The sequence below is a fragment of the Aythya fuligula genome, chromosome 1 (assembly GCF_009819795.1).
Source record: "Aythya fuligula isolate bAytFul2 chromosome 1, bAytFul2.pri, whole genome shotgun sequence".
NCBI lineage: Eukaryota > Metazoa > Chordata > Aves > Anseriformes > Anatidae > Aythya > Aythya fuligula.
The window spans coordinates 151497948-151521375 of record NC_045559.1 but is presented as its reverse complement, the minus strand read 5'-3'; the positions used below and the strand labels follow the sequence as shown (position 1 = coordinate 151521375).

Sequence of the window (23428 nt, the reverse complement as noted above, 5' to 3'; positions counted from 1 at the left end):
GGCTGGTGCCACCAGGAGCCGCGTAAAGCAAAAAGCCTTGGAGGGAAACCGTGGGCTGGCTGAAGGCAATGCAGAATTCCCATTGCCTCCAGCTGCCCCGGGATCTTCCCCTTCGCTTTCAAAGCCCAGTTACGGCTGCTAAGCTTGTGGTCGCACCACAAAAAACCTACTGACAACACCACCAAAATAATAATCCCCTGAAAAGCCATGGACGGCAGCACTGCGCATGCAGCCAGCGTGCGCCTGCCAGCGTACACAAGGAAACGCGTGCTCCAGCCCGGCTTCTGAATCTGGTGCTTGTGGTCTCGAATTTAATACCTAATTATTTTTAAGGGCTAATCTGAAACGAGGAATATGAGCTAATTAATTGAAAGTAGGCATTTTATTAAGTCCGCAATTAGTGTAATTCTGTAGAGGTAGTTTAATAGGAGCACAATGGATGGAAAAAGTGTATCGTTTGAATCTGCATCCCGGCCGGCTCATCATTAGCAACCCATGTGCTTGCTCTGAAGTCAATGGGATTTCTATTTTTCTTTGAGGAGGAGGAAGAACCACAAAACAGGACCTTAAATTAGTACGGTAAATAATCTCTAGAGAAACTTCTCACCGTGAAAACCTCCCCACCAGGCAAATGTTGTCGTCTGTTGTGGATGTGTTGTTTGTTGTCCGAGCGTGGATGTTGCTGCACAGTTTTAAAATAGCCTCAAGATTTTTCCCCTTGGGTTTATTTATTCAAGCTAGAAAGCTGCCCTTCAAAGAATAAGTGCATGTTTCAGGCAGATCCAACATTTTATAGTCATGCCAAGTATCTTCTGGTTCCCCCACCATTTGCTTTTGTTTTGTAGTGGAAGGAAGAAGTAGACACTAAAAATATAAAACCTCCATTAATGAATTCAGATCCTCGGTGGCTGAGAAATGAAAAAGTTTCCTGTTGTCCCTTCTTTTCATATCTTTGTTACTACAAACTTTATTTTTAGAGTTTGTTTTCTTGTATCAAGACGAGTTGTGATCTACCCTAGTCTTTTTTTAGGCAACTCAGCGCCTAACATTTTGATGGATTTTTATTTTATTTTTTTTTCCCCCTAAACCATCCCTTTTAATTTTTTAAAAATAGATGATCATGATATTAAATTTTGGGTGAAAAGTATACAGGACTTTGCAAGTAGTTGAATACACATTACTTTTGTAGCTGTATTTCTTTCTTTTTTTTTTTTTTTTTTTTTAGGCTATATATCTGATTTATTTGAAAATGCTTTCTTTATTTTAACTACAAAGGTGTCACATATTAATCTACGGCCACTTTGTATGCTGCTACGGTCACCCAAAAGGCTTGGTGCTGCCTGTCTGTGCTGGCAGGCAGGGAGCTTTGCTGCTGGGTCTCCCCATGAGTTGCCCTCTCTGAGGAAGGCTGCTGGAGGGGTGCTGCCAGGCAGCCCCTTTCGTGCCATCCTCCCATGCTCACCAAGGCTCGAAATGCTCCTGCCCTGCTCCTAACACATCCTTGATATTCCACTCTCCTTCTCCATGAAATTTTGCAGATGAGGAATTGTTAAGCTCCGAGTACTCTGGGTGTTTGTTTAAAACCGAGTTTAACACCTTGTGGTTCCCAAGGCGCTGGATTTCCAGCTTGCACATCCAAACGCTGTGATGGAGAGAGCAATGGAGCTGAAGGCTGTATTGTCGTGTGTTGATGACTGCATCTCGTTTAAGTGGGTAAATACACTCTTTGACCCCTCTTCCCCTGAAAATTCCCATTAGTTGCATATTATTGCATATTATTAATGTAGATCCACTGGTATTTTCTTGCCCTGTAAAGAACTGGAGCAAAATTTGGCTCCAGTTCTCTTTTAATTCATTTATTTTGATGATTAACTTTGTTTTCTTTTATGATAACGACATTCATTCAGCCTATAGATCTCCATCCACGCTGCATTCTTATAATTCTTTTCTCATAATGGGAAACTGCACAGACAGGCAGCTGCTTACTAAGCAGCCTTACTAAAGCCAAAATGCCCAGGTTAGGAGATGTCAGAATTAAGATAGCTGATGCAATCCAAGTTCAGCCCCTTTACGTGTTCACATGAGGGCATCGTCTTTAATTTCAGGCTCATACGCAGTTTTTTTCACAGGACCCCTGCCTCAGCTACTGAACAGGATGGACGATGCTGAGTTAATGAGCAGTTATTCAATATTTTGTTTTCTCCTAATTTTTCAATGTGTAGCCCTAGGCCTTACTTACTGCACACTATTGAAACCCTGCTGTGAAGACAGAATTGTTAATTTCCTCATGAGCTTTTCTATGGCACTTATTGCTATAAATATCTGAATGCTTAACAAACATTAATTAATTTATCTTCAGAAAGCCCTCACGATGAAAAGGGCTGGTATTGCTGCTGTTTTACGAACAGGGAGCTGAGGCATAGCGAGCTGAGGATCACGAATGTCCCATAAATGCGGGTGCTCAGTTGTCAGCTTACGGTCAAAGAAGTAGAGATCTGTGCTTCGGCACTCAACTGTGAGGCACCTGGCCGTCAGAGCAGAAAAACAACGCTAGGTTAGATAAATAGGCTTCCTCTGCTATTATTAGAAGTGCTAGGGAGTTGAGCAGTGTAAGGAATAATAATATTATTTCTATCATTTATTTCACTTACGGCTTTTATGTGGGGAAAAAAACAGCACCACCAAAACCCAAACCAAACCAAAACAGAAGCTATGAGCACGCAAGTCCTTTTCACCTGCACTCTTTTACTTTTGTGTGTCCAAGTAATTTTAATTCTGTGCCAAATATAAATTCCTAGAGTCCCACAGAGCATCGGGGCTGCAGCTCCACTCGAGGAAAGCTGGAAATACTTGGGAGATGCAGGGAGCCAGCTAAGCCCGGACCAGGAGTAATACTGCAAAAATATCATGCCTTAAATCACAGGCTTTGCTTAGATTTAGGAACCTTACTTTGGGTTTCAGGAAAGTGCTTGAGATTCAGAGCTCTTAGTCCTTTATTACAGTCACGTATTTAAGCTCTTACTTCCAAAAGCATTTGGGGCTTTTGGAAGCATTTTGGGGCATTTGGAAGCATTTGGGTAGTGCGTGGCGCTACCGGCATCTTCTGGGTCGCTGCAGCAGGCGGGAGCCTTGTCCTCACAGCGGAAGAGATGGGAGAACAGCTTTGTCCTGTCCTCGCTGCCTTGTTCCAGCCCCATTATCCCCCAAGGGCTTCTCATTACCCTCTGTTTTGGGGGAGTGTTTGCGGGAACACACAAGAAACCCCCCTGTAGCTCCCTCGAGGGGCTGGGATGCTGCATGGCCTGGTCTGAACAAGGGCTGTGAGGGGGAGCAGCACGGCAAAACATCTAGATTAGTACCGTCATAGATGAAACAAATCTTCCCTGCCTGTGTTGCACTGCAGCTTTGCAGGGTTTTTGAACTTGGCTAAATTTAGGTGACTTCAATGAGCATGGCAGAGACATAATACAAAAGTCTCACGGTCTTCTCCGCTAAGTTTAAAGAAATGTGAAGAGGCACATCCTTAAAGGCCCTGGTAGTTTTAGTCTGGAGGAGAGCCTTGTTCTCTGAAATCACCTCTTACTACTGAACGCTCCCAGGACTTCAGCCTGAAGCAGACCTGGAACGCAGGCATCCCCCTCCGGTGCTCGGGTGCAGATCGAACCAAATGTGAAGGTTTGAGGGTTTTGTTAACAAAAAGACCAACGTTGCTAATGCAGACCCCCTGCTATTGGAACACCAGAAGTGTTGGACTAACAAATTAGCACAGAGGAAATCTGCAATTGCAAAAAAACTCAGGTCTCATGATTCTAGCAATTGTTTACATCTTTCTACGGCAAAAAAAAAAAAAAAAAAAAGGCTGTTTAATCATGTTACATTACAACCTTGTGTTCAGCTAGTGGGCGCGCACATTATTGTCGTTGTGAAGATGAGTTGTCACTTCTCTGATCGGGGTTGCTCGCACAACAAAGAGGCATTAAAGCTTTCTGTTTGAAATAGAATAAGTGGAGTCATTTCTTCTGGTGCTAGGCTGCGCAACAGTTTCCCTTGGACGAGCCCTAAAGTTTAGCCTTCACTAATTGGTTCTGAAATGAAAATTAATCAGTGCAAGGGAAGGGAATTCATGGCTGAATTCTAATTACAGAGGAAGTGCACAAAACCGTGGTTGGGCAATGCAGAAGCATGGCACGGGGGAGTGATATGTGGCTCCCACCTGCTAGCTGGAAATGCTGTCCCGAAACGGCTCTGTGCTCTAGCTCTTGTGGGTAGCTGGAGGAAGGTCGTAGATGTGCATTTTGGAACCAGCTGTGCTGGTTGACAGTGGCACTGCTCCCGTCTCACTGCCGCTCCAGGAGAGGCGATTGCTCCTAGAGGCCTGCCTTGGAGAAGCTCGATAGGCGCTAATGGGGCTCAATTTGCCTGGAACAGGGCTGGGGGCACTCGTGCAACCCCTTCCCACCGGCAGGGCTGCGGAGACGATTGCATCTGGCTGCTGGGTGATCCCCAGCACCCCAGGTTGGTACCAGCACAGGTTGCGTTCAGAAGAGGACATCTGCCTGCAGCCTGAAATCACTGGGAGCAGCGCGTGTCCTGCTGGCACAGGTGTCACGACTGCTGCTCAGCGCAGCTCCCTAGAAGGCATTTTATGTTCCTGTGCTCCCTCACTAAACTACAAAGGCTTTCTTCCCACACTGGTACTCAGTCAATGGCAACAGATGCTTAATCTTTTTAGTAAAAGTGTTATGTTCTTTTACATTTTTTTATATTTTTATCTTCTCTGTGAAGAGTAAATTCCTCCACTGCTTGATGGGCTACATCTCTCCTAAGCTTCTGCTCAGGTTAACATAGAGCTGGTTGCAAGATGTAAAGGCAAATATCCAGAGTTTTGGAAAACAATACTTTTTCACACTTGATATTTCTCGTTTAAAGACAAATGAACAATGTTTTATTTTGTTTTGCTTCCATTCCTCACTTTCTCTTCCTCCTTTCTTTTTGCTTTTGCAGGGACAGTAAAATGAAAACCGTAGACCAGGCTATGCCATACTCCCTGCCTTCCAATTTTGACTGGAATAATGAAATGTCAAAGCTTTGACTGTGATTTGTTTATTCACTCTTTAATACAAAAAATCAACCAGCTCTAGTGAGTGCCATCTTCACAGTGCTCTTTGTGGTTGCTTGTGAGCAGCAGCAGTAAGTCACGGCGACATTGTGTAGCTGCAGAACGAAGGCTTGCGTCTTGCTGGTTTGCAGAGGTCGTGTGAGAACACGGTGCTGAACCGTGCCCTGTGCAATTGCTGGTGTTGCCCGCTTCTGGTGTTTCTCTAAGGAGCAAAAGCAATGGAAACTGAAGCTGTATGGAGCAAGGAAAGATTATATTTTTGCAATCTCTTTTCTGCTAGGCTTGCAAGGATTTTAAGTGAATTGGCAAATGGTGCTAAATGATGATTTTTTTGTAAAATCTTTTTAAAGGGGGTATGAAATCTTGAACATTGCAAAAACACAGGCGTGTATCTGATCCTCCAGCACACGCTCTCTTCCTCTCTCTTTCCGCTCTGGACCCGTGGCACTGTCTTTGCCCTGCGCATTTAGAGGGAGTTAAGCAGGAGAAGAATAAAAGAGAGGCTGAACTTGACAAAAGCTGTTCTCGGCAATTATCTTCAGCAAAGCTAGCCTGTTAACTGTTGGTTATTTTTCAATTAGAAGTAGAAATTAAATCCAACGATGCCCACTGGAGACTTTATCCAGTGGAAGAGCTCCCAAACCGGGGCACTATTCTTCCATGACGCCGCCGGCTCCTCCAGCAGCAGCATCGCCGCGTGTTTGCCTCAAGGAGCCTGCAGTTAGCGGAGCAGCTTTGGGGGCTTGCAGCTGCCCCCGCAGCCCGTGTAACACCCCGCAAGCCGCATCCGAAGCCTTGTGGGGCCTGAGCGCGGCTCCATAACGCCTGCAGTGCAGATGCGGGGCGGCCTGCAGGAGGACGAGGCCTCGCCTTGCCAGGCCCTTGCCCTGCGGACCCGGCTCCGTGCCGGCCGCCAGGTGGCAGCGCTGCCCCGGCGGAGCAGGCAGGGCCCGGGGTGGCCCTGTCAACACGGCCCCGGCCGCCTGGTCAACCCGCCCCTCGGCCGCCTAGTCAACCCGGCCCGGCCTGCGCGGCGGGCCCTACCGGGCTCCTGACCCTCCGTGTGGTCGGCGTCCTGCCCAACTCCTCGCCCTGCCCCTGCTTTGGCCCTCTCGGGCACGGTGGGTCTTCTGCCAGGCACATGAGGCGGGTGGCATTTGGTATAGCCACCTCGGTTACTTTGCTTTTTTAAAGAGCTTTGAAACACGGGCGAGTCACCCACAGGTCGCGGTTGTATAACTAGCAGTGACCAGCTTCGGTGCCTCCACCACGATACCTGCACTTTTGCAGCCAGCTGTGAAAACATGAATGCACGGACTGTCTGCTGTCTGCCTGATGAGGAGAGAAACAGGGAGACAAAATGTAAAACAACGCTGTCTAAAAGCTGCCGGCCTAAGCATGCTGTAAATTGAACCAGAGCCATTTACTCCAAAGGCATTACACCAGTTTGTTACAGCAGAGAATGGGAGTGGAGAATTTGCAGCGTGGCAGTGGCCACATACCATTCAGGAAACATGTGTTTTGTGCTGTAAAGGAAGGAAGAAACGGGTCTGTTTCAGCCCTCGTCTCCGTGAAATGACGGCTTGTTGTCTGATGCAGCTCCGCTTTTGCTTCTTGGTGAGATGTTCAGAGCATACATGCAAGGGTGATTCATCTCCGCACTTCTCAGCTGAGATAACGGCATCGCAGACCCTACTGCTAAGGTTAACCTGTACGTTGCATAAGGACAACAGATGGAAATTCTGGTTTAGAGCCACTGAAAAAAATAAAAACATGTTCCAAAGGGAAAAGGATCTTGTATTTCTGTGTTTGAACCTTTGATCTTCATTCACATCTGAAGGGAAGAGTAGACCTTTTGCTGAAGACACATGGTTTTGCATCTGTGAAAACACAGCTGTATATAGCAAAACAAAACTGGCGAAACACAATGGTTTTGCTGTGTCAGTTTAGCTGTTAGCGTTAAAATTCTTTAGAAATACTATTTTCTGAAGAGCCTTTCAGAAGCTTGCTCTCTTTACACTGTTGTTTGTTGAGATTTTATTCTGTGGGCTTTAAAGTTCATCAGTGATCAAGAGACATCTGCTACCTACATATTTAAAGTGAACTCCTGGGAAAGTCTGGCACTCCGTCAGCAGTCCTATTTTAACAGTTTTCTAAGAAACATGAATGAAAGCATCAAAATGTACAGGCAAATCCACGCTGGCAGAATAACCTTAAAAAACAGACAATTCAGAGAAAAAATAATCCCTGTCATTAGTGCTCTCTAATGTAACTCTTAGTGGTGTGTGTGTAATACACAGCTATTTCATAACAAGACGCTGTCTTTCCCAAGTTGTCCCAAAACACCGCCTGAAAGCAAGAGGCTGCTGTCTGGTGCCTCTGGCCACATCGCTTAGCACCTGAGCAGGATGGCAGACCAGCTCCCAGGTGCCTGCCTGCTGTCCCCTGCCTCCCAGCGTATGCAGCCACACATCCATCGCCGTCCCAGCAGCGTCTCCAGACAGCTCCGCTGGCTCGTGTCGTGCTCCAGCACCTACCCGTCCGCCGGCAGCACGGCGACTCGCTCAGGTGGGTCAGGAGTCCTGCTGGGGCATCCTTTTTACATGAACGGGTTTATTACAAAAGACGAGGGGAGGAGATGGAAACAAGGAGGGATCAATGTGCAAACCTCAGAAGGCAAATGCAAAATTGTTTCTTTGAACGTCACAGGGTAACCAACTCCTTTTTGGGCATGGAAGGAACCGCACTCCGTTTTGTAATTCCTGACATTGGCATGACAGTGCTTTGCTCTTCAAATTTATTTGTTCTGGAGCCTTACAGTAAATTTTCAAATGTGTTTAGGTTCCTAAACATGCAGCTGGCACTTAATTGGATTTTCAAAAGAGCATAAGCAGGTTAGACATCCCAGCATCCACTGAAATTGGAGGGATTTAGGTACCTATCTTGCTCTTGAAAATCCTGCCAGGTGCCTGTCTGTATCTTCAGTTGCCCTGGAAAATCTGGTCCCCATCCATCGCCGTGATCCCTGCTCTCACATAAATATTTGTCTCCCGTCTCTGCCTCCTGCACTCTGGCCTGCATTGATGCCGGAGCCTCCTCCTTTGTAGTTTCTAACTCCAGGGACATCCCTCTTCTTTCTGTCTACCAAACTGGCTCTTCATCTGTTCAAAGGCTCGGTTGAGCAGCTCTGAGCCTGCCCATATTTTTCAAATTAGTTTCCCTCTCTACTGTTGTTTAATTCTTTCTTTGTCTTGTTTTGACTCTGTAAAGCATCTGGGGATAGGAGACCGTACCAACAGGTATGCACGTGAATGCGAGGAGGGCACTGTGTTACGTGCCTTTGTGTGGGTGTACGTGTCTCTGGGCTGAATGTGAGGCGATAGGGAATTAATTTCATGATCAGCCCGCCTCTGTCGGTATGATGGAACGGGGAAGTGATCGATGGGTTTTGTATTTAAAGCATGGGAACCCAGAGTCAGAAAATTAATATTTTTTAATTCCTGGCTCACCCGCCGGTGGGGGTGTCTTGCCCGGCCCCCTTGTACAAGCAGGTCTCCATCTGTAAAATGGATCCCCGCATCTCTGTTTGCACGCGTGTGGAGCACGGGTAATTAATTAGAGCTCGTGCAGCCCTTTGAAATCCTCTGACAGAAGGTGCTAGAAGGTGCTGCGGGCTGGCCCGGGGCTGAGCAGCCTCAGGAACCCATGGGGTGAGGGCACGGATGGGGAAAGCTGCTCCCCAATTTCTCCACCAGGAATATTTTCCCGTTTTCTTCGGGGGAAAACAAATTGGGAAGGGAGTTATCGGTGTGCGCACCTCCCTCGCCGCGCATCGCCTCCTCGTTTCCCCAGCAGCAGCAACAGCTTCATTAGCGGGCTGACAAAAAAAAAAAAAAAAAAAAAAAAAAAAGGAAGAAAAAAAAAAAACGCAGAGCGTTGAAATATTAATAACAGCCCCGGTCCGGAGGGACAGCGTCTTGCAGCCCTCCCTCACGCGGGACATTGCCTCACGGCAGCCACCACCAGCAGGGAACGGGGTGACGGACAAGACCCAGAGCCTGAGGGGACCACGGCCTCCCTACAGGCCCCATCCCGCACCCTGACGGCCCCAAAGCCTCTGCTGGCCCCAAAACCCTTGCCTGTACCTGCCTGTCCCCTGCCTGTCCCCTGCCTGTCCCCTGCCTGTCCCTGCCCGCCGGCGGGTGTCGCTGCCGCCCGCCGCTGGGCTCGGCGGGGCCTGGGGGCGTCGAGCACGGGAGCGGGCTGCAGGGGCTCCTCGCCGCGGGGAGGGGACAGCGGGTTTATTTGGGGTGGGTTTGGGTTCTTTTGGGTTGGGTTCGGTGGGTTTGGGTTGGTTGTGTTGTGTTTTTTTTTTCCACGCGGCGGGAGGAGAAGCCCCCGGACTGGCGCCGTGGGGCGAGGGCGGCGATCCCCTCGCGATCGAAATGCCGCCGGTAAAAGGGAAAAAGCAGCATTTTTGTTTTATTTTTTTTCTTCTTCTTTTCCCCGTTTTCACTATCGTTGTATGCACGTAGGTGTCTTCGTGCTGTCCGCCGTGAAGAAATAGATATTTACGTTTGGCTGGATGGCGTTTGGCCGAGTCTCATCAGTGAACATCCGCGGCAGGATTACGTCCCTGGCTATGAGTGGATTTATTCTCTTTAAAGACACACTTTAAAAACACACTTTAAAAACACACTTTAAAAACACACACTTCAACCACTTCTCTTGAGAAGTTTCCTGAGTGGGTCACCAGCTCGGTTCCTTCCCCACTCAGGACCATTTGCCCTCTAGGGTCGTGATTTCTCACCGATCTTTTCCTTAAGAAAAAAAAAAAAAAAAAAGATAAATACTTTTCAACATCTTCCAATGTTATGGGCTGTCCGTCCCGGTTTTGTCCTTTTGCGATGTATTCGCAGTAATTTGCAACTTTTGAAAGCCACTCATTGTTTCTCTGAACTTATTGAAATGCACAGATATGTTAAATAGGAAAAAAAAAAACAAAAACAACAATAACAACAACAAAAAAAAACACCCAATGACTTCTGTTTCACTGCATATGCAAAGGGAGTGCGGCTTGACTCTTCCCTCGGCATTCGTTAGTCACATCCTGTTGTCCATTGTTTTGCTGTTTGTGGGGCGAATCCAATTTATTTAATGGTAAAGAGCCAGATTCTGCTTTTTTTTTTTTTTTTTTTTTTTTTTTTCCAGCGATGGTGAGATGATCTGAGAAAGCACACTGGAAACAGAAATAGCAGAGATGCCGACGTGCAGCCACCGCGTATTGCTGCACGAGCCGCTCGTCAGGGACGAGGCTCTCCAGAGCGGCTGCAGACAGCTAGGTAGCATCTAGTTTTTGGTTGCGTTTAATTTGGAACATCCTCAAGCACGCCGGCTGCTCCCAGATGCTTTGCAAGTGAATACGTGGAGCAAACTTTGCCGTCCTTCACACAGGGGGCTGCACGCACAGCGCTGTGCTCCTTTTCGCAAGCCTTAGGAGGTGGTCCGCTGGCTGCTTTAGGTTGCCTGTTTCTTTAAAATCCTCTCCAAAATCCTCAGGAAAAGCTGTTTATAGCAACAGGCCTATTTCCAATGCCAAGAAGGAGCGTGGGGGGGGACACGCCGTTTTCAAATTGTGAGATTTTTAGGGAAACAGAAACAAATAGGGTCCTTGTGAAAGGTGTGAGCTGCCTAAATGGAGGAACTGTACCAGCTTCGAAAGCGCCGCAGTTCCAAAATGATTTTATTAAAAAAGGACATCGAAGACCAAATTTATGATGTTGTTATGGCAACAGAAATAGTCGGGTTGTGATGTGTGTATCCAGAGTGTAAGATTGTAAGAAAGCAGCAAAATAAGCACGGTGTTGTAGTTGGAAAAACAAACTGAGCAGTGCTAGCCACATATTCCACTTTTCTCGTGCACTGCCTGCAATTAGTACAGCAGTCCCCGTTCTCGTATGTCCAGTGCTGACGATGGTGCTATAATGAAGGTGTGAGTAAGGCACTGCAATATTTATTGCCCTTCCACACAACCTGAGGTTTAAGTTTGTGGTTTTTGCCATTGCCACGGTGATGTTTCGCACTGTTTTGTATTTACTCCTTTTTTGGAACCTGTAACTTCTTTGCTGCATGGACACGTGCTCAGATCCCTTTTTGTCTCTGAACTCTCCACCTTCCCTCCTGCAGGACTGTCAGCAGCAAAAATAGCTGAGTGTGCTCCTCTTAACTCTTTACAATGGTAAAATTTCGCCGCTGCTTTCAGTTCGGTCATTAAACTGCAGACTGTACTCCCAACCCGCGCTGTTTTAGAAAGAGCAGAAATATTTGGTAGCGTGCGCGGGGCTGTACTGTAACACGCTTCGGGAACCTTTTGTCCCACATCTGAACTGGATGAATTTGCCAAGTCTCAAATTTCAGGGGCAAGGCAGTACATTTGTAAGTTGGTGTTTTTGTTATTCTGGAAAAGTTATTTGACTTGCAGGCTTTCTTAACTTACCTTTAATAAAAAGGAGATGGAGTGTGACATTAAGCAATTTTACAGCATTAGCAGCTTTTGGCTGTAAACAAAGACAAACGAATCGTGATTACTTTCAGTCTCAGAAGTTTGCTGTCATTTGTTCATAAACTGTGGACTTGATCCTACAGGACGTTATTCAAGCAAAACACGGCTTGAAGCCTCTGACAATTGTGCCTGAGTAAGTACTCCGGGATGAGAGCCTCTGCCTGGTGAAAAATACACAGACTTGCTATCTAGCGTGAAATATTTCCTGAAGTTGCACACTTCATCGTAGCACTTTTGATTCTCTTTGGGATAGCCTTGCTAAGACGATGGTCGGGATGTGAAGGCTGGAGAGAAGAAGGGAAATCGAGGTTTTGGAGTGAAGCTAGTTTTTGTCATTGCTTTTTTTTTTTCTTTTTTTTTCTACTAACCCTCCTCCTTAACACAAAACAAGGCAAAAGAGCTTTTCTCAAAGCATCTGATTTTAATTTGATGTAATTTTTTTAGAGGTTCCTGAAGAATTAAAGCATATTCCCCCAACGTTTTGAGCTTCAATTTTCAGTATTTTACCATGTAAAATTACTTGACATTATTTAATTGGACGTGAGGGTGTAATACAGGAATTTCCGTTATGTGATGGATTAATTGTTTTCCTAATACTTTAAAGGCTGGGATCCAAACATTTTTCCATTCTATTGCGAAATTAACTGCAATAAATCTGTCAGACCCAATTATTCATTTAAAACATTCCTCACTGATTAAATCTGCACATTTGCCGGTGCGTGTGCACGGGGGCGAGCGGGCGAGAGGGAGAGGTGTGCGGCGGGGGGGCGGCTGCACTCCGCTTCCTCCTAAAAGCGGCGGGCAGGGCTGGAAACGAGCACTTTCAGGTTGAACCTGGAAAATGTCATTCTCCAGACAGTGCCGGGTGAGGAATTCAGCAGGCGTCCGTCCGTCCGTCCGTCGGTCAGCCGCTCTGTCCGTCCCTCTCCTGGGTGCCAGCTCCGAGCAGGCAGAGGCGTAGCGCGAAGGTGTTGGATGCCGTTTGACTCGATCGTGTTTTGCTTCTGCCGTGTGGCTGTGGTTTTGTGTTCTTGTGTTTTTTTTTTGTTTGTTTTTTGTTTTTTTTTAATAGTTTGTTGATGTTTTCAAAGTCTGGAAACAAAGTCAGATGTGTTAACAGTCTTATTAACAATGTTAAAATGGAATTAACAGCTTGTGGATACCTCGGGAGCACAATAGCATGTCAGCCTACCCTGCCCCCTTATAAATCGTGTCCCGCTGTCTTTCTTTTGTTTCGGGCCCAATCAGCAAACCAAAGTTTTGTCGAGGCAGAAGGGCAGCCCGGGCGTTTGTGCGGGGCCGCTGCGGCGGGCTGGCCGGCCGGCCCGAGGGGAGGGCGACCCCAAAGCGGCAAGAAGGGCTCCGCTGACCTGCCGGGCTCCCTGACCTCTGCCTCGCTGTTTTGGCTGTTTAAAAGGCTTTTCCTATGTTGTAGTTTACTTTTATGGGCCTTTCAGTGCCACCACAAAAGCTTTTGTTTACTTAAGATGTATTTCTGGTCAGGTTTCTCTTCATCTTCATCCCGCCGGTGGCCGTGCTGCTTCTGGGAAGGTTCGCCTCCGGAACGACGTCGTGGTGAATTTTACACAGCTACCGTCAGCCAGATCACTGCAGCCAGGTTTTGGTATCTCCAAAATTATTTGCCCCTGAGAGGGGAAGTGAGAACCAGCACGTGCTGCTCTTTAATGCGATTTCACCGTAATGGGGTCCCGTGCAAAGGGAAGGCTTTTATTTCATGTTCTCGTCTCCCAAGTTCACTTCTTGCAGCCTTGCTGAAATCTTTAGAAACGTCACCCATCACATCTCAGTGTTAAATGTAAAAGGAACATTTAATGAGGTCTGATTTTTTTCATGTGGCTAGAGTAACCCTGGGTTAATTTGCATATAAAGTTTATGTGAAATGGGAAGCATTCCCCATAAGAAAAACATTTATGTGCTTTGCTTTAGCTATGCTAATTGCGTTTTTACTCCTTTCATCCGACAGTCTCAAAGTATTTACAATTCCTCCTAGAGCTGCATAACACCACAAGGCAGGCAGGCATTTCATCCCCGTTTGTAAGTCAAAAAACTGCAAGTCGCAGGCAGGCTGCAGTTTGCCCAAGGACTGCAAAACAGTGGCAAGCCAAGGATGGCAAAAGGAGTGAGTCCCTTTCGTAGCCAGTGCTCAAGCCACCGCATCGGATTTGTTGAGGTGACACACAGGGAAAGCACAAAACAAATTCTTCCTGGGCATTGATGCGATCGGTAGCAGTGCTGCATTCAGGAGGCTCATTTTTACCTGCCGCCAGTGCCGTGAAATTGGGGTAAATATTGAGTGAAACTGAGTGATGCCGCAAGGTGTGCAGGAAGGTGTTTGTGGGGTGGGAGGCAGGAGCACGTGGATGAAAGGGCAGCGCCTGCGATGCCCAAACCTGCCTCCCGCATGCCTTCAGCATCTCTCAGACATGTGGGAGCCCCTGGGAGCTTCCCACCACCGCAGCATCCCGCCCTGCTCTAGCTGTGCCCTGCCAGCAGCAGAAACTGGGGGGGACAGGGTGCCCCAAAAGCACCTGATGGGTGGCACCACCTGCTGGAGGAGACCCACCTGTTGGAAGAGACCCACACTGGGGACCTACCTGCTGGAGGAGACCCACCTGCCTCCCCCAGCGCTCAGAAATGGGCAGCTTTTGCTGCTTGCTGAACAGCTTTCGTTCCACTGCACTTCTTTATTCACTGACGTTTGTTCTCATCTTCCACTCATTTGCATTCGGGGTCATCTGTAGACTTAGTTCCCGTGTTTCCTTAGTCTTCAGAAATACGTCTCAGTAACCACTAGTTATTGTTTTTAAACTTCAGTTTACACAGCTATTCTGAAAACCTAGAAGATAATATTCCAAATGCATAATAAAATAATTAAAAAAAAAAAAAAGAAGTGCAGGCTAATCAAGGAGGCCTGTAGGCCATTTGGCTTCCTTCTGGTGACCGCTGAGCACTGCTTGCCCTTACTGCAGTGACAGAAGTTGGAAACATTTCACCTTTCTGAGGATCACGTCCTGAAGAAGGTCTGCAGTGAGTAGGATTAGGTTGAAAATATTATTTTCTCACCCAACAGATACAAAAGCCCTCTTGAAGGGAAACCTGTGCCGATTTTACAGCTATAAACTCAATATCTAGTCTGCATTTCTTAATAATGAAAGAAGCAGGTTGATAAAGACTAAATTATAGAGGGATCAACGGTGTGTTAGTTGTAGTACAGCTCATTTTACTGTGTTGTGAAAATGTTGTGCTTAATAGGCTATCCAGTAATTTTCCGCAATTCAGCTTGTTTTAAAAGCTTTGTGCCTATTTTTACAGTGCAGAGTTTTTACACCACTGAGAAATCCTATGCATAAAAAGAGATATTTTCATCTTACTTTAAAGTCCATGAAAGTGAGGAACAAAGAAAAATTGTTAACTAGGTGCTGTTTTATTTATAGATAAAAAATGAAATGCCCGGTGTGGGGAAGCGCGTTCGTTTTTATGCAACATCTGCTGAGAGAATGAAGAGATCTTTAGCCTAATCACTACGGATTTCATAAATAGGTGTAGCTCTTGCTAAGAAAATATATTTTTGTTGGTGGAAATACATCCATAAGGAGGGCAGAGCGGTAGGCAGTCCTCACCAGCTTTGCTTTGCATGGCCCCAGAGCCCAACCATTGGAGGTGCTGAGACCTTCCCAGGCCAGCATCTGGCCCGAAGGTGGTTTGATGTTGTACACACTCGCTCTAACACATGAGTTTTCCAGGTTCCTGCACCTCTACTGTGATTGCCATCATTATACAAAGTCCACATCCCTGCTAAACCCCTACTGAAAGAATATTTAAGAATAATCACCTTTTCCCCCCTTTTTTTCCCTTATCATTTATACAATGTAAGGAAAATCCTGTGTAAGATTTATATTTCATGGAAAACAGCACAGTCCACTTACTTTAACCAATGGCAGTTTTGTATGTGGAGCTATGTGGATGCTCATCAAATGCATCTTCTCGGTGAGCTCTCAATAATATGTGCAAGAGCTACATGACTTTTCTGAAGGGAGAGCCCCTCAGACTACACAAGATTTAAAAAAGGTGAATATAGGCAGGCTTGGAGACACCGGTTTAAAAGCAATTTTAGGTGAGAGATTATATAAATGTTACGAACACAGATAAAATGCACACACAGGTTTGATACTGTGAATGCAAAGAAGTCTCCTGAAGGTAAAATCAAGATACTGCAAAAAATCTTCACAGTGTTAGGCCTCAGCAGAAGCACAAAAGAAACTCTGGTACGATGCAGTGTGATACTTGCATGTATTGAAGTGTCTGAGGATGGAAAATCCATCTTTCTCATAGAGCAAAACAAGGCACCTTGACCCGCAAAGCACCATCCTGAAGGGGCATGAGGTCATTTCAGGCATCTTCTGCACAACCAGGCTGCTCAAACCTGCCGCCCACCTGAGGCGTGGTTGGGCTGCGGGAGATCTGGGGATTTGGCCGGAGTATTCCTGAGGTTCACCCCTAAACTCAACACTCACTTGGCTGACCTTTTCAGAGGCCTTAGTTGTGTTGATATGCCACTTGGCGTTCATCTTGGAAGATTTATTTATTCACCTATTCTGTGCCAAACGAGTGTTACTGAAGATATCCTGAGGGTTAACTAGTTGCAGGTGACTTTTTTTATGACAGACTTCTGACCTCAGAGGGAGGCGAAGTGAGGTGTCTGGGTGGAGGTCTGTGCAAACACAAGGAGACTGACCTTCATCCCTGGCGCAGGTGAGTGGTGGTTTGGGGAAGGAACTGAAGGAGACTGTGGGTGCCAGAAAGGGGTTTGGACTTCCCCAAATCAGACCAGGCAGGTAACAAGTCATATCACATCAATTCTATACTAACACTGTATTTCATGAATGCACACTCTTACTAGGAAATGCCATCTCAAGGTGTTCTATCTATATAGATGTATCTATATACATATATTATTTTTTTTCCATAGGAGCATAATGCAGTAATAATTTATGTAACAGAGAAAGACGCGAGAAGTGTTTTGAAGATGTAGCACATTTAATTACGTATGCTTTCCCGTGGCAAGTCGATTTTTAAATTGGGAAACTTGGGAAAACCTTGTAAATGAGGATGCGGGTTTATTTATTTATTTGTTTCGTTTCAGCTGAGACAGATGGGATTCTCGGATCATGCACTGTTAAGCCTTCCTTTGGAATTCGCGCCACTGTGACCACAGAGCCCAGATGGTGCTTAAATCTGTCATTTTTTAACAACCCTACTTTCTTAATTTTATATCCAAACACATTGAGCATTCTAAGTGATTAATTACTGTCCAGATATGTCTGTGCTGCCGCAATTTACTCGCACGTGCCAAAGATCATTTCGTTTGGAGAAGTTAGATTGGTGAGGGCTAAGCAGGCGCTGAGAGGCTCCCCAGCAGATACCTTGTAGTGGAGGTGTCCGTGCAGAGCAGCCTGTGCCTTCCTGCTCTGACTGCAGAGGATTAGCAAAAGTTTCTCTCTGTAAAACAGAATTGTGGTGCACACCGATACTATAAAGCTTCTGCTCAGGATTTGCACTATTGCCCTGTAAGTTTCAGTCTCACCAAATCTTCCGTTTGCTGGGAGTAACAGCAAGGAAGGTTTCTGATGCCTGACAATGGCAACGTTTTCATTTAAAGATTTTACATCTGGACTTTAGTGGCACGTCCAAGATTGTAATGGCCAGCTATGTAAGAAGAAAAAACTGACGGGTTTTCTTCAAGAAGCAGAGCTTGTCCCAGAGGTTTCAGGAAAGAAATGATCAAATTACTATACTTAGATTCTGATGTTTCTCTGGTGATTGCTTTTCAATTTTTATTTTCAAGTGATCATTCCTCTCAAAGAGTTTAAATATAATTATTATTTTGCCCAGAGAAGCTGTGGATGCCCCATCCCTGGAGGTGTTCAAGGCTAGGCTGGATGGGGCTTTGGCTAACCTGACCTAGTGGGTGGCATCCTTTTCTGTGTCAGTGGGGTTGGAGTTAGATGATCTTTAAGGTCCCTTCCAACCCAAGCCATTCTGTGATTCTATGATTGTCCATCTATGTGTCTGACACTTGCCTTAATTTACATGTTGGCTGCAGGCTGTTACCAATTCCTCGTTTTTTGGAAATCAGGGGAGAAGGGATGCTGCGTGGTCCCCGCTGTAGCACAGGTTTACTGTAGATATCGTATAGCCCAACAAAATCCTTGAACTGCTGCTGCTCTTCCTTTTGGCTGAGCATTGATTGCCAGCCTCCTGAGGGTTATTTTTGGACATCACCACATACTGCCTGCTTGGTCACGTCAGCTTTGTGCAGGTAGAGCCCCTGCTCGCAAAAACTCCCAACAAATGGGAGCTTCTCCTGTGGAGCCTGAAGTCAGACAGGGTTCCTAGTTTTTTATTTCCACTTTGTGAAAGAATTGTAATGTTCGTGCACTGTTAAACACTGGGAAAGCAAACATCTAATCCTTTTTCTGTTACTGAAGAACACCGTGTCTTCTTCGTGTGGTCCTGGTGCCTTGTACAGCCCTAGCTGTTAGCACCACAAATAAAAAAAACCCACTATGTTAAACGTAGCAGCGTATGCCATCTCAGTGGAAGGATATTGCTGTTTGCAAGGGAGATATTATTCCTATCCGAGGCTGAAATTGCCTTCCCTTCTATGCAGTAGGAAGCTGAGGAGTCTCTAGTGGCAAAGGAAATCTCTCTTTTACGCATAAAGTTTGCGAGGAGGTGTTTGTCCTGGGAGGTTTCAAATGAGCTCAGCCAGCATTAAATACTGGAGAATTGTGGTAGCTGCTGCTGCTGAGACTCAAAGTGATGAAGCGATGCATAATATTTATCTAACCAGACAAGCCTGCCTCTCTGTGGGCCCCTCAATGGACATGAACGCTCACCTTAGAATATTTTGCCTTATCCCCCATCCACACCACCGCTGAGGACCAGTTCATGGGAAATAACAACCTGGGTTGTTCAGTTCAGGACTGATCTGCACTTACCTGAGGAGCACAAGTTTGGCAGTGCTGAATTTCGGTTACACTGAAAAACCCCGAGAACCATTCCTCACCATGTTAACACACTTCAAAGGAAACTTCATCTCTGGAAAAGCAAAAGGAGATTTTTCTTCTCCCTAGTTCCCCGGAATCTGCATGGAATCGGATAAGTAATAACTAATCAGATAATGGGACACCGCTGGCCAAATGCGTGGTGTAAGGTTTTAAGGGATACCTTCGACTAAAATGAAAGGGCCCTGACTGTGAAACACGGGCAGTATTCAAGGACCAAACAGTCGAAGTACAAGGTTCAGAGGAATGCATGCTGCAGCGGTAAGGCTTACAGAGATTTTGTCGTTCCCTCAAAAGTAAGTGTCTTGCTAGCTCCAGCACAGCACACGCCTGGAGATGGTGCTGAGGCACATAGGTATTAAAAACTGGGTTAGACAGACACGTATAAAGCAAATTTGTGTCTAAAATAAAGAGACTGTATTCTGTTCCTATTAAAAATGTGTGTATTACCTGGCTAAATGATCCCAATTTGTTGTATAGTGTAGTTTTCAGTGCATCACATCGCTGTCAAAGGCATTTATTCTGAGGGTGCTCCGTCTTGGTATAGGCATTTCCCTTGTTACATTTCAGTTGCATTTAATTGCTGTTAGCAATTACTGACTGGTGCTGGTGGTGGCCAAACAGATAATATTAAGCAGCTAACATGCAGGAGTTCTCAGCACCGTCCTACTGTCCCTCTGTCCACCACCCGGTGGATGCGACCACCATCACCTCCACGTTTCCCTGCCTGCTTGTAACACAGCCAACGAGGTCCTACAGCCTCTCGGGGAAGTCATGGCACTGCTTCTATGTTTGATTTTGGTTTATGATTTAGTAAGGCAGGAGCAGGTTCTGTTTTTTAGGAGGGGAATTTGTTGGCTTTCTGGGGCAGGGAGCTTGAGGTAGTTACTGTTTGTTTCATCACTCCTTCCGGTGATGTTTGTGTCTGTTCATGACATTTTTTGGATGTGCTGAGAGAGTTGTAGATAGGAAGGGTCTTTCTCTCTTTGGAAGGGGCATTTCTGTCTGGTTACTATTTCAATTTTTATTTTTATTTTTCCTCTGGTAACTAATTCTGCTTGGTAGCAGTTAGTAACAGGCGCCATACGCCTCCATTAAGCGGATCACAAGGTTGTGGTGGGCCTGTCCCTACTCTGAGGAGGGTCACTTCTCTCCTCACCTTGCTCCAGGGTCCACAGGCACCTACGTTTTGCTAACCCATTCGAGGACTGATGAGTAACTTCAGGAGGTACTTCTGTACCTCCAAGGTCCCCCCAAAATGAGAGTTTCTTAGACGATGGAAGTGACAGCTTGTTTTTTTTTAATCTCTTTTATATTAATTAAAGTACAGTTTACATCCGTATCTCCAACTCGGTTTTGTCCTTCATATATAAAGCAAAGTGCCTTGTATTCATTCCACTGGAAGCTCCCAATTCAGAGTCCCTTGGTTTCCAGGTAGACACAGAACATGACGCTGCCCTGTTTTTCCTTTTCACAAGACTTCAGGGCAGTTTCACCCAGGAGGAGATTACCACTATTGACACCTCAATATCCTGTGTTTGGTGTTGGCACTTAGATTACGTGGAATATCTCTATACGATCTTCCTTAAATCTTGTTAGAGGCAGGACGACCTGATGCTCTTCACACTTGTGACATCTGAGGCTGTCTTGTCTCATGGCATCCAGGTGTCTGGCCTGGCTGGGCACAACACATAAATTTTTTTGGTGAGTAGAAGTTAAAACAGGTTACCTAATGAAAAATTAGAAAACATGTTATCAAAAGGGTGAAACTCCCAAAATCTCAGTTCTGGCACACCTTTGAAAAAGATCCCACTTCATCTGAGTCACCATCCCTGGAGGTCTTCAAGAAACACGTAGAAGTAGGACTTGGTAGCATGGTTTGGTGATGGACTTCAGTACTAGGTTAAGGGTTGGACTAGGTGATCTTAGAGGTCTTTTCCAACCCAAATGATTCTGTGATTCAATGATTTGAAATACGTCAGCTTTTAGCCTAATTGTTTCTAGCACAGAAGTACCATCTTAACAAAAAACTAGGCTAGTGTCCTCATTTTCACCGGCCCTCTCTCACACGTTAGGTGAAGCTTTAAGACTGCCAAAGGAGTTGATTTTTTTTTTTCCTGCAGCTTACATTTGTCACATAGTCAAAACCTGGTGAGGAAAGTCAGGTGGTGACCATCGTGGGATCTTCTATTCCCTCAGATCACGTCTTCTTCACCCCCCAGTGCTGGACTCCTTGGGATGTTGCTGCCATCAGAAAGAAGCTGTCCTTCGCAAGGGAGCCTTTTTAACCTCCTCATAATGAGTTCCCAAGTGCTGTTTGGCCCGAGATATTAAAGCTTGCATGTTTGCAATTTCTCTGGCAAACTGCCTCTCGCAAAGAGGATATAGTGTTTTCTTGGGCCTTTGCCCAAAGTAATTTTGCAAGAAACTGTAACTGCATTTAGTACATGTCGTTCATTTGAGACAAGTCATTGTAATTGCATTTGATCACAATCAGTTTATGGCTGTTTTATCATGTTTTCATGCTGCATATCTACTCAAACATCATAGCAAAACTTAATGGCTACTGTTTTACTTCTGCATAAAACATTTTATAGCCTTTTTGTGCAGTAGACATCAGGTTTCAATCACCGTTGCCCCATAGAGAGAGAAAAAAGTTGGCCAAAGAACTATCAAAAGTCCTTAACTACATAAAATTTTATTTCAGGTCAACTTCCCATAAAAGATATTAAATGTATTTTGTGGTTTATTCTGCACGTTAACAATTTTAGAGGAGCTGCAATATTTGGGGGGAAGCAGTATGGAAGGGGGAGGTTAATTCACAGAAGATGTTTCACATTTGGGGTAGTTTTCCATTGTAAAAAAGTGTGTATTTGGGTTGAGATCAGCGGCTGGAGACTGCCACAGTCAGATGCTCAGCGCTGCCTCAAAAGCTTACTGTTGCCTTTACAAAAATCAAATTTCTGACCTTGCGTCGATGCTTTTTAATCATAGCTTTACATTTTTGATGTGCCATTCATAAAATCCAGCACAATTCGTGCTCCTTAAATAATATGTTTTGCTCTCTGAGCACTGCTGAAGTTCCCAGCTGAAAAGTTTAATTAAAAGGGAAACTTTGACATGCTGCTGAGAAGATTAGTTCGCATTAGAATGGCAAGATAAAAGAAAATTTAGTTCTAATCTAATTAACACCAATTAAAAGATGTAAAAGAATTTGCATCAGCCAATTGTTAATTATGCATCAATTTGCCTTTCCTGTGTCAAAAGGAAAAAAAAGCAAAATGCGACCTGTTTTGTTTTCGGACACCTATCGTGTGATGATATTGCCACAGTCACTCTTCATGCGATTTGGCTACGATGGTAACACTTACTTAGCATCATTGGCACTCGGGCCTTTAGTGAGAGGCCGAATTGTTCAGTAACTTGGCAAGAGTATGCAGGCATGATGGAAAGGCAAATAAAAATTCAGGGTTTACAGAAAACTACTGTATGTATCTATATGCCTCTTCTGCTTCTTAAATGTGTGTATGAGTTGGAGGGGTATGCCCATCCATTTTTAGTTGTGTTTGTGTATTTGCACTTGCTTATAGAGTACTTATTTTGCTTCGCAGTTTCTGTGAGACTATCTGGGATTGTCTGGTAGAAAATATGGTTTTAGTCCACATGCCTTGACTGTTCTTTTATGTAGGATGTAATATTTTGGGAGAGTTGATGTGGCTAGTGAGCTTCACAGTTTGCTTACAGGCGAAGTCTGAAGGTGTTACTTTGCAGTATGGCAGGCACTTGCTGCAAGTTTAAAATGTTCCTTTTTTATGTGCATTTGCTTTTTTCTAATTTGGATTTTGCAGACTTAACATTTAAACAGGACGTCTAGGTCAGCATAAACGAAGTTTCCTTGCAAGATTATGCTCGTTCTTTTAAGCATTCTTTTAAGCATTTTGTTTTTATTAAGGTTATTGTATTACTAGATTATTTTATGTATAAATACAATTTCTGGGGAGTAATACCACCATATGAACGATTAGTTTATAACATTGGCAGCTGCTTGTGCCCTCAACAACCCAAATACAAATTTAATACAAAGTTCCTGAATTCATGGTTCTCACTAATTCATCTCTTCATCATCTCTTTCAACTCTTTTGCTCATAGTGTGTATAGTGGAGAGCGTAGGGGCAAGACTAGTGGAGTTATGAAGATGTCAGAGCTCTGAGAGGCACGAAGGTTGCACATTGCTGGTAGCCAGCTACAGAGGAAAGGAGATGGCTGCTTGCGTCTGGGAGAGCAGTTATGCCAAACAAGTTCAGGGAAATCATGTGAAAACAGAATTTTAAGGCCAGGTTGTATGTTATGGGGACCAAAGGGGTCAGGGAACATGTCAAAGGGAGTAGGAATATTTGTGCCACAGAATTGCTTGTAATTAAATGGTATAGTTGGAGTTGTTGTCTTAATGTCCTAAGAATTGCCCTGAATTTGCTCACAATATTAAAAATAAATAAATAAATAAATAAATAAATCTTTACTGCTATGAACATACATCAGGCAACTTGTCTGTGTGTCCTCTTGTTCATGCTATGCCTCGCTGTGCTGTTCTGTACGCTTATATTGCCTTTTGTGGAAAGCATCACAAAGGTTTTTTATAAAGAAAACAAACCAGGAGCT

General features: G+C 45.1%; 1 protein-coding gene across 1 annotated transcript in view; it reads left to right on the top strand.

Annotated features, from left to right (window-relative positions):
- Positions 1–9564: 9564 nt before the first annotated feature.
- CLYBL (citrate lyase beta like) overlaps positions 9565–23428 on the top strand; it is a 130332-nt gene continuing 116468 nt past the window's right edge. Inside the window, exons 1-2 of the mRNA XM_032203248.1 lie at positions 9565–9573; positions 11765–11814. Of these exons, the coding sequence (XP_032059139.1) occupies positions 9565–9573; positions 11765–11814 (59 nt within the window). The remainder of the gene's footprint in view (positions 9574–11764; positions 11815–23428) is intronic.